At 32.9% G+C, this 12165-nt stretch overlaps 1 protein-coding gene across 1 annotated transcript in view; it reads left to right on the plus strand.

Annotated features, from left to right (window-relative positions):
* Window positions 1-8180: 8180 nt before the first annotated feature.
* The window catches only part of CBG18780, a gene marked incomplete at both ends in the record, with an annotated part of 10322 nt that continues 6337 nt past the window's right edge, over window positions 8181-12165 (plus strand). Inside the window, 3 exons of the mRNA XM_045244925.1 lie at window positions 8181-8204; window positions 8936-9057; window positions 9826-9922. Of these exons, the coding sequence (XP_045096576.1) occupies window positions 8181-8204; window positions 8936-9057; window positions 9826-9922 (243 nt within the window). The remainder of the gene's footprint in view (window positions 8205-8935; window positions 9058-9825; window positions 9923-12165) is intronic.

Consider the following 12165-nt stretch of genomic DNA (forward strand, 5'->3'; position numbering starts at 1 on the left):
TTGTCAAAATTGATTTAGAATAACCGGTAGAGCAGAGCAAGTACAAAAAACAGTTCATGTTTAAACCCTGTAAGGGCTCCAAAACTTTGACCCAATTTATCTCTTTTCTATAAAAGATATCAAAAAGTGGTCAACCGGCAAAATGTACATCGTAATATCACCTACAGTTTTGTTAATTGACCACTTTTGCTATATGGGGTAGGTGCCGAGATAAATTTGGTTTAAATGGATGCTAAACTGTTCGTACCAAGTGTTAAAAATCTCAATAACTTTTCAAACTCATGACTTGCTTAAAACAGAAAATATTTTTCAAAAAAATTTTCAACGTTAACGGCCGTTCTATTAGAGGTTTTTTTGTTCTGGGTTCAGGCATCGAAAGGTGTTTTTTATAAACTTTCAAATAATTCCGTTATTAAGTATCTGTTTCATTGGCTTTCCAAAGTTTTAGGGAATTCGCATTTTTATTCCGACATTTTCTCTCTTACGGCAGAATTGCAAAATTGATAGTAAGCCCTTATAATAGAGGTTTCATGATAATTCTTCCCGCTTGAAAATTCTTTAGCTCATTTTAGTAAAGGCCGTCGACCGCGGCTTTTTGCTGGATTCGGCGGCCTAGCGGTTCAAGAAGTTTCTGGTTGGCTGAGCTTAAGAAGCGACGGTCTGGACCGCGGCCGACCGCGGCCGGCCGTTCTCGACCGTCTTTCAAGAAAGTCATGACCCGTTTTTGCTTGCAAACATGTGCCCCATCCCCTCTCTTTATGCATTTTATTGCTTTTTATTGATCGTCAGTCACCAATGCACCAATGCGCACACACAAACAGTCCAATCCTCCCTATTTCGGGGGGTCCTCTATACCTTTTATAAAGAACAACAAGGTCATTGCTTCCTCTTCCTCCTCTTTTTTCCACCCAAATTACCCTTTTGTGGGGTGTATGTATTCATTGCAGCAGCAGTGTGGTTGACAGTTCAAATGTGACACCACCCCACCTCTTCTCTTTTATTCTTTTTTTCCGTTCGGTTTTTTTGGTTGGATGTCATCTGATTTTAGCAACTTTCACAACCTCTATTGAAATTTACTAGAATATTGAATCAGTGATTTTTTTATTTGAAAGCTGTTTCACTTACTCTAATTTATTCATTCAAAACATTTCGAAAACTTTGGTAACAAATTTGAATATTTTTTTAAGACTTACCAACTTCATTCAGGTTCGTAGAATATTTTTCGATGATTTGAAACGGTGTACATTTCTTATATTGGAAAAAAAACTTTCTGTTTCAGTTTCAAGTCGAATTTTTGTTTTTATTTTGGTATGGATTAGAAGTTGATTTTTGCGATTGTCAATAAATCCATATTTTCCTTAAAGCTTGGAAATAAACCATTGCAAAATCTGTACGTTTTTCAAGATTTGACCTCAATGTTTGTTTCCTTGGGACCAATAAACTACACTAGAACGAGACCATAGCCATGTATTTAATAACTTTTTCGAGAATTGGAGACTCTTAAGTTCTTGTTGATACAGTAATTTTCAATATGTTTCAAACTTCAAATTGAAACGCACTTTGATGAATTTTTCGTTTATACCGTAAAACTTGTAGCCTCTAACTTTGAGCAAATTTATCTCGTTTGCTGTGAAAGATTTTGGAAAGTGGTCAACTGACAAAATGTTGGTGATATTATGATGAATATTTTATCAGTTGACCACTTCTTGATATCTTTTACAGGAATATAAATTCATTCGGTCCAGAAAGCTGATATTTTTGATTTTCCCAAAAATCCATACTTGTAACGGGCCGGGCTTTTTCCCAAATTTCGGAGGCCCGGCGGGCCTGTCATTCCACAAGTTTTGAAAATTTCAAAAAACACATAAGGGGGGACCCTTATGTGATTTTTTTCGATCAAAAAATTTTTACGAGTTTTTAAAATATTTTTTGATCAAACAGACAAACAATCCAAAAAGCACAAAAAAATATTGAAAATTGTATTGAGAGCTCAAAATTCGTTTCAAAATGACAAAATTTTTGCTACCGGGCCTTCCGGGCCGGGCCCGAGCCTTGAAATTTTTCTCAGGCCCGGAATTTTACAAGTATGCAAAAATCTGAATTTCAAGAAATTAAATCGGTTTTCTAAAAAAAAAAATCGATTTCAAATGTTCGATGACATAGAAATTTTTTTGAATAATTCAATATTTGTGTGTTTTATTATTCTGCCCTTTTGAAGGTCAACTGACAAAACATTTACAATAATATCATCTAAATTTTGTTGGTTGATTACTTTTTGATATCTTTTACAAGAAATGAGATATATGGGCTCAAAGTTAGTGATTTTTACTAACAAATTATCAAAATCTGATAGTGAGAATTGCAAGATTATGGCTTGCCTGGAACAGAAACTATTTTTTAAAACCAAATTTTTTTGAAAATGTTTCATCTAAATAATTTTTTACATAAAAGTCGTTGTGTTTCAATACATAGTCTTTATGTGGTAAACCAAGCAAACAATTTTACATCTTCTCTCTCAAAAAAAACCCTCAAAACGAGTGATATCCCTCTTTTATTACAAATAACCCTCATTCCTCATTCAGATTCTTTTCTTTCTCCCCTCCTCTTTTTTACATTCATTTTATTTTTCATCGTTATCTTCGCATCATTAAATGTGTTTGAACCACTTTTTCCCTGTAACGCCCGCCCCATGCATCTTGATCATCAACGTCTTCTAGTTTTCATCACAACCACTTACACCTTTTTTCTTGGAAATTTCGGGTTTTTGTAGCATTTTCTGGGGTTACTGTAACTCCTGTAGGTTGGTTAGTGACACTTAGACTTGAATGATTAGGGTCTAATTAGCTTAGCTCTAGTAAAAATTAATTGGATGAATAGTTATCTGGTTGATTTCTGTAAAGATTTTATTGATACGTTACTGTTCAAGTATTGTTAAGAAATCCAAAAATCGAAAATTTCAGAACTTGCAGAAACCGGAATTTTTTGTTGCTTTAGCTTTATCATGCACTTCTAACTCAATAGAGATTTCTTTGAATAATTTAAAAACTTACAAAAATCTAAAAACCGAATATTTCAAAAATAAATTTTGCAGTTTCAAACAACTATAATTTTAGCTTCAAAATTTTCAAATTCATTCGATCCGTCGTTTGTCGTTTTCAAAATTTTAGCATGGTTCTACTGAATCCCAAAAAATAAAGTATATTTTTTTACAAAGTTCTCAAAACCGGAAAACTTTTAGTTTCAAATATATTCTTGCTGAAATGGTTTTATAACACTGTGAACAGAAAATTTTCTTTAGAAAATGAAAGTTATTCATCGCAACCGCGCTCCACTGAACAAAAAAGAATTGTAGTTTGAATATTGAACCTAGGTAAACGTCCAATGAGCAACAATGCAATTTCGACCATATTCATGGTCTCCCAAGTTCTAAATTCAAACTACAAGCCTTTTTGTTCAACAGAGCGCAATTGCAAAGAATTTTTTTAAATGAAAAATTTATTTTCTGGAAGCTAGATTTCAGTAAATGGTTTCCTCAAAAAATGTATGTTTCATTTTGTCATTCATTCTGGGAAGCTTCTACTAGAATCGTTTGTCGAGGCTTCTATACTTCATTCTTTAACAAAATAAAAATGCTTCCTCTTGACCAAATATATGTTTTTTCCATATTAATCCATCTATGGTCAAATCTATCCTTGAAACCACTATATCTGAAGGTCAGCTAATCTGATTTGTAACTCTGTCCCTTTTCCCATCTAAGAAATGGACTTTCCCCCTCCAAAAAAGTTCAATCCAATCAAAACTGGTCGTTTTTCTTCGCCAAGTGTTTCTATGCCTCTCTCTCTCTCTCTCTCTCTCTCTCTCTCTCTCTCCCTCTCTCTCTCTCTCCTGACACTTTTTGTATAACGAAGAAAACGAAGAATATCTGTGTTCCTCTTTTCTCCTAATAAGACCTTTTTAACCAACACATTCAAATCGCTTTCACCTTTTCTTCTCACTTACGGATGAGAAGATGAAGCTTTGGAGATGTTTTGTTTTTTGTTAAAGAAATTCTAGGAATTTGAGGAATTTTGAACTAGCAAAAAAAACTTTACTAAAATCTCTAATGTTTTTCCAATCGAATTCAAAGGCTTTTTTCATATTTTCGGCATGCTTGTCCATAATCAAGTTTCTCTCCCAAACATCCTTCTGTTCATTATTAATTACAACACACTTTTTTCTCCGTTTCATTGTCTGCTTAAAATCTCAAAATCTTATGTTTCTTGCTGCGAGGAAATGTTATGCATCCTTATCTATGAAATTTTAAAGACCCAGATGCACTCAATTATCTCGTTTCCTTCAAGAGATATCAAAACTTAGCCAACTGATAAAATATTTGTCATAATGTGATTAACATTTTATTAGTAGACAGATTTTTGATATCTCTTACAGGAATCGAGATAATTATGCAAATATTTTTTAAGAATTACATAGATAATCGATCTACTGAAAATTTCGGTTTCACAAACTTTAGATAAGTCAAAGGAACAGGTTCTTAATAATTCTTCCACGATGTTATAACGACTAGAGCTAAACAGCTGAGCTAGTGACTGTAGGCTAGATTACGTCCCTTTAGATTTTTAAAGCTAAAATTAATGATAAACAAAATGGGGCGGAGCTTCATCTGCGCAATTTTTTATCTAAATATTTTTGACCAGCCCGCTGGCTGGTGCGCCTTCGGCGCAATTCAGCATTTTTATTGTTCGTTGCTCCACTCCCCACTTTTCTATTTTTCTTTCTCACACTGTAGAACTTTTACGCCCTCCCTCCCCTCTCCTGGTGTGGCCCTCATGGCGCAGCTGTGTGCGTGTGCCGCCGTTGTGCGGAAGGCCGCCGGTTCGGTTTTGGTGGCGGCCAATCTTTCATTTAAAAACGCAAAACCAGACAGACTGACACCGGGACCAACAGACGCGTCTAGCGTTTTATATATAAGGAAGATATTGTCGAATTAAACCATACATGTGGATGGCCGGGCCGGGCCGCTCGCCTCAAAACCCTCCACTTTTCGAAAATTTTACTTTTAAAATGTGCCAAAATATTTTTAATAGCACAAATTTTTAAGAAAATGAATACAACCAGCCGAAAAAGTCAATTCAATTAAATTTTTAGCCAAAAAAAAATCAAACTTCATTAAGCCAAGGATGAAACTTTTTTTTCAAATTACGACCTCAAAACAGTTTGTTTTGACAGCATCGGCCTCTAGTGTGGGTTTTCATTTATTAAGAGGAAAAGCCATCTTGAAAAATAATGATTCGCTCTAAAATTTCGAAATTTTCAAAAAGCGGGCCGGCCATCTTTTCCACAAGTATGAATTAAACAAACTGGGACCTGAAATTTTTCGCGGGCAACGCTTGTGTCGATTTACGAGGCATCGCTCCGAAAACGGATACTGTAAATAAGAAATTAATTTCTGTGAATTTAGTAGGATTTTCTGGTCAAAATTTTGATTTCTTGGTATGAAAATGATCGCTAGCGTCTCTAGAACCTGTTTTCTTCAAAAAACCGAACTTAACCGCGAAAGTAGCTCGAACGAGGCGAATGTCTGAAATATTACGTTTTTGCCGCGCTTTTTCGTAGATCAAAAAAGCGACAGTTTTCAAATTCTCAGGTGTCACTTTTCTTAATTCGACAATAAGATGGCCCTTTAGATGATAAACATACTGAAATTTTTAGTTTCACGAACCTAAAATAAGTTCATGAAACATATATTTTATATCATCACATGTGAATATCTCGCTTTCTCGTTATAAAAAATCTCGTTGTCTTTCTCGTTGTTAAAAGATGTCTAAAGTCGTGAACTGACAAATTATTTTAGATTTCGTGATAAAATGTTTTGTTAGTTGACCACTTTTTGATATTTTTACCAGGAAACGAGTTAAATTGGCTTATAGTTAATGTGTCTTCATATCACTGTTTTTTAATAATACGGACAAAATCATTTATTTGAGATCATTTTTAAATAAAAATAGGTAAAATTTGAAAAAAATACTTTTGGCTAGTCATTCTGATTTTTTAATGTTTCACAATCATCATAAACAAACTCGGGGTTTAAAAAAATTATTATTCCTTGGAGAATCATTTGTTTCTAACTGATTAACTTTCTTGTTAGCTTCTAATCATCATTCCTTCCTTCCATCCAGCCCGTCCTCTCCAACTATAAATCCAACTAGAAGGTACACATGTTCTCCCATCTCCCCTCCCTGCCATCCTAATGACCGGGGGACGCTGCAGCTTTTGCCGACGAAAAGACCGACAGTCAATTGTCGCCTCCCGGTTAATCAGCTTGTTCGTGTACTCTCAACAGTAGTTTTCTTCGTTTTTTCTCCCGCTTTCTCCTTCTCTTCTCTCTTATGATGTACTACTACAACAAACAGACCCCCAAGGAGATTTCCGGATTTTTCCGATAGAGAGCTTTCCGAGGGGGAGCTTCTGAGCTATAGTTTGCACTCTCCACCTGATGATGGCTGGCCTGGGCTTTCCGTTTTTTTCCCTGTAGACCAAAAAAGTGAACATTTGTGTTTTTGAACCGTTCTTGAAAAAAATAGGCGCAAAAAGAATCAGATTTCAATCGTTTTATTAGTTCAGTATTTGTGTTTTTAGGATAATCATGAAACAGAAAAAAATTTTCTAGATGGTTCCGTTTCATAAAGTTTGTATTTGAGTCATTTCTAGTTAGCATATAATCCTGGTGTCTTAAATAGACCTACTTACTGTAAACTTCAGCCAATTTATCTAGTTTCATATTAGAGATATCAAAAAGAGGTCAACTTAAAAATAACATCAAAAATATTTTGTTAGTTGATCACTTTTTGATATCTTTCACAGGAACCGAAATAAATATGTTCAAAGTTAGTGAGCTCTTTACTACGGGTTGCTCCTGATTAATTGATTTCAAGGTAACCTAAATTTAAGTCTGATTATTGTCGGATTAAAAAAAGTGACACCTGAAAATCTCGGAGACGGCACTCGTGTCGATTTACGAGGGGGCGGAGCGAAAACGGATACTGTAGATAACAAATTTATTTATTTGAATTTAGTGGGATTTTCTGAGCAAAATTTTGATTTCTTAGTATAAAAATGATCGTTAGCATCTCTAGAATCTATTTTTCAGCAGAAAAACTAAACTTAAACGCGAAAGTAGCTCGAACGAGGCGAAATTCTGAAATATTACGTTTTTGCCGCACTTTTTCGTAGATCAAAAAGAAGCAAAATTTTTCAAATTCTCAGGTGTCACTTTTTTAATTCGACAATACAAAAACTAAACAATTTGCAGTATTTGAGATTTTTGGTAATCATGAAACAGCAAAATAAAGTTTAGAAATTCATGTTTCATAAAGTTTGTAGTAGTATCATTTCCATATCAAATTGATCGAATCTCATGCCTACTAACTGTAAACTTCAAGCCAATTTATCTCGTTTCCTATGAACGATATCGGAATGTTTTCAACTAACTAAATTTAAAGGATACCATCAATAATGTTTTGTTAGTTAACCACTTCTTGATATCTTTTACAAAAACCGACATAAATTGGGTGGACGGTTAAAAGCTTTTCTAATACAGGCTTCTTGAAAAATCGAGAAAAACCCCTATTTTTTTACATTTTTGTTTTATCCTTGGTAGTCTTAAATTTGAAATTTTAAAACCAATACACAAAATTAAAAAATCTCTATCTCTGTTTCATTTATTCTAGAGTTGGTCTCATTTTTCATTTTTTTTTTCCGTTATCAATAACACAAACAATGAAAAAAGTATCAACTTTGTTTTTTCGTTTTACTCGAAAAATCAAGACAAAAATCAACTATCCTTTTGAAACTGGTAAATTGAACACTGTCATGATGTGGTAAAAATTATTCTAGGCACCCCCTTTTGGTTTTCCAAATTATCATGATACAGAAAAAAGCTGACTGATTCTGTATAATTTCGTATGTCAAAACCGAGGAATTGAACTTATGAGCCTAATATTAGGGATGTAGTACCTCTACCAGCTAAGCTACACTTTCGAAAATCCTGCTACCTGCCTCCCCCAAAGTATTGTTTGTCTACCTTCTTTAATTGAATTTGTGTGTGTTTGTGATTCTCAATGTCTCAATTAATACATATCTTGTTTCTGTGTCTACGTTCTCATTCATCAGTCAATACATATATGACTGAAAAGTGTAACAAAACCGTTAACGTTGTCTTCATTTTTTGGCCATATCTTTTCAAAGTTTCCCCTCGTTGTTTATTATCAACTTTCTTTTTTTCTTAATTATTAGAATCGTTAGTTGTTAACTCTTAATCAAAATTCCCAGATCGTAGTGGTCAATTAACGATAAGCAGAATATAGCAAGCTAACATAAAGAGAAGATGAAACAGGAAAATTAAAGTAAAATCATCTCGATTCCTATAAGAATATCAAAAATTTTTCAATTACAAAAATGTTGGTCATATTATGACAAACATTTTATAAGTTGACAAATTTTTGATATCTTTTATAGGAATCGAAATAATTAGGCTCAATGTTGAGGATGACGTTTCCTAGCGAATTTGGGTTCCTCAACTTTGAATTCAATTATCTCATTTTTTGTAACATATATCAAAAAGTGTTCAACTGATAAATTATTTATTATTATATCCAAAACAGTTTGTTAGTTGACTACTTTTTGATATCTTTTACAGAAAGCTAGATATATTCGGCTCAAACACTTCTTTAAAAAATCAACATCAGTGATTGATGTCATTTTTTCAAAGTTATGACTTGTTTGAAACACAAAGTTTTTTTTACAAACCCTAAAATTTCAAACTGTTTCATTTCAAACATTTCTTTAACAGTTTTCATCATTCAGCAATTCGCCGTTCTGTTGTTGTCGTATAAATCCGAGCTTCAAAAGTTAGGTTAACTATTCCATTTTTTTCCAGAACGGTCGCCCATCGACAATCGAAAGTTTGCCAAAAATGGCGCCGAGCGATGGTATGAGCTACGCAACAGCTCATCAGAAACGATGCGAAGTGGTGTTTCAGACACTTTCTAAAGGATTTCGGTAAGATTTCAGCTCGATTGAGCTTGAAACTGTAAAACTATGCTAGCAAAGTTAAGAGTAAACTTCGACTGAAAAATTAATACTGTTTCTAAACGTTTGTTTAACAAATTTGAAAAGTCAAAAATAGTTATTGAGTCGAACCGTTCACCAAATTTTGATTTTTCTGACCATACTGGTGCCAAAAACAAAAAAGCCATGAATAACTTCAGAATATTTTTGACCTACTAAAATAGATTGTATAGAATTTTTCAAGAGCTACAAAAGTTACGAGACCGTAACTTTTTTTCATAAACAAGTTACACTTTTTCAGGCAGTATCATTTTGAAGTACTTGTCAAGTTCTATTACATTTAATTCAGAGAATTGTAAAAAATGCACCTGAAGGAAGTTATGGACCGAATAGTCTGCATTGGCTTTTCAAGAACTATGATCTCTATATATTCAGAAAATTAGATATTAGAAAACGAGGATGAACAAGACTACATGGCTCTAGAAACATGCTAGATTTAAAAAAAGTAAAAAATTTACTTTAAAAATTTGTCAGGGAAAATCTGGTACATTTTGATCAAGTTAATGAAACAGTTACACTTCAAAAATGTTAAAAATCCTTTTAAAAAGTACCTCTGTACCCTGTCTATGACAAACAGTATCATTTTGAAGTACTTGTAATACGACACCCAGAATTCACCAGAATTCCTGTTCGCTAAAAAATACTTTTTTGAAACATTAATGAATTTCATATCCAGTATAATAAACTCTATTCTATCAGATCCTGCATCAATCACTACCAATCCGAAGCGACACGACTGAAGACCGAAATCGCCAATGCCAAGGTGAATGGGGATAACTTGAAAGCGTATAATGATGTGAGTTTTAAATTATTTTTTATGAAAAATTGAAAATAGCAGCAATTTTGAAAGCAAAATTTTTTAAACTTATCGAGCTTGTTGCTCATTTTTGACCGTGTAGCTAAACCTTCATAAGATCATATTTTTTAAAGATTGCATAATTTTTTCTCACTGTTTCAAATTCTTTGTTTAGTTCAAACTTTTTGTTCCAATTCAATGGATCTTCCTCTTTTCATCCCACTCAAAAAAAACTTTCAATTTTGTTCACATTCCTTAAGATTTCATTTCTCATACCTATAAGATGTTTCTTTATATGTATAAATGCATACACACACATATAAATGAATGCATATAAATGGATTAAAACGAATGCAAACAAAATGGGAATGGAGGAATAGATTGGCGGAGAAATGAAATGTGAACGTTGGTTAGAAGCCATACTCACCATTTTAAACGGATTTTTAACATTTTTGAAGTCTAACTGTTTCATTAACTTAATCAAAATGTACCAGATTTTCCCTGACTAATTTTTTAAGTAAATTTTTCACTTTTTTTTAATCTAGCATGTTTCTAGAGCCATGTAGTCTTGTTCATCCTCGTTTTCTAATATCTAATTTTCTGAATATATAGAGATCATAGTTCTTGAAAAGCCAATGCAGACTATTCGGTCCATAACTTCCTTCAGGTGCATTTTTTACAATTCTCTGAATTAAATGTAATAGAACTTGACAAGTACTTCAAAATGATACTGCCTGAAAAAGTGTAACTTGTCTATGAAAAAAAGTTACGGTCTCGTAACTTTTGTCATAGACAAGGTACAGTTTTTCAAATAGTATCATTTTGTAGCTCTTGAAAAATTCTATACAATCTATTTTTGTAGGTCAGAAATATTCTGAAGTTATTCATGGCTTTTTTGTTTTTGGCAACAGTATGGTCAGAAAAATCAAAATTTGGTGAAAGGTTCGACTCAAAAACTATTTTTTACTTTTCAAATTTGTTAAACAAACGTTTAGAAACAGTATTAATTTTTCAGTCGAAGTTTACTCTTAACTTTGCTAACGTAGTTTTACAGTTTCATCCATTCAATTTTTTTCAAGTTGAGCTTTCTAAAAATATTGCCACAAAATTATGGATCTTATGATTGTATTAGTCGCAAACCAATAAAACGGAATATATACAAATGTTTTGAAACAGTAAAAAAACATTTTGTGATTTAAACTTATTATAAAATAACAACTTTATAGAGAAAAATAATCCGAAATAATTTTTTTGGATTTCGAAAAATTCAAATTCTAGCTCTAACCTTACAGCACAAGTCTAGGAGTTGAACTCGGCCAAGCTACACGGTCACAACTGGAGGTGTGTAAGGGGGTACAGTAGCCACAAAATGTGTAAATACATCAAAGTGCCCGATTTCGCTCCAAAAAAACCCTTCTAAAATGCCTTTTTATCTTTTACTTTTCAAAGTACATTGGGAGAACTAATTTGGGAAAGTTTTTAAAAACAATATGACAAAAATGAAACAGTAATTTTTTATATAAAACTAATGAAATGCCATCTTTTCGTTCAAAAAATCTCTTCATGAAACAATTTCAAGCTTAAAAAGTAAGAAAAAATACCACCGCTTCGTAAGATTCATGAATTTTTAGAGTATTCAAAAATAATAATTCGTTTTTGATTACCAATGTTCCTTTTAAATAGGTATTCTCAGCTTCTTTTTTTTATTCGTAATTCGATCTTCAGAATTTTTTCTCAAACCTTAACAGCTAAAGAAAGGACTTCAGTCAAAAGGTTTATGAATCTTATGAATCAGTGATTTTCCTTATTTTTGATGTCCGTAGCCAATCCATAACCGCGTAGCTCAGTCGGTTACGGTAGTTTCAAACTGAAGTATGCATTCTGAAGTGATGTTCACACTTATTGGAAATATTCCCGCCTTACAATTAATCCATATCAAATTGTTAGTCATTTTATGGTAAATTTGAAACACAAAAAAATTTTTAAAAATTTCACTGTTTTAAAACATTTATATTTCTCTTTATTTTTTATAGGACGACTAGTGCGTTTTTTGGAACGCTTGTTACGTTTATAAAGCACAAGAAAACTGGGACATTAGTCAAAATAGGGTGAAAAATGAACCAACAGAATCAGCGATTGACAAAAATGTATACAGTTTCATGAATAACATGAAACAGTTTGATATTATAAATGTGAAAATTCTTTTTGAGCGAATGGTTTCAACCAGTTATGCCGCTTTCAAA

Source organism: Caenorhabditis briggsae (genome assembly GCF_000004555.2).
Source record: "Caenorhabditis briggsae complete genome, chrIV, whole genome shotgun sequence".
NCBI lineage: Eukaryota > Metazoa > Nematoda > Chromadorea > Rhabditida > Rhabditidae > Caenorhabditis > Caenorhabditis briggsae.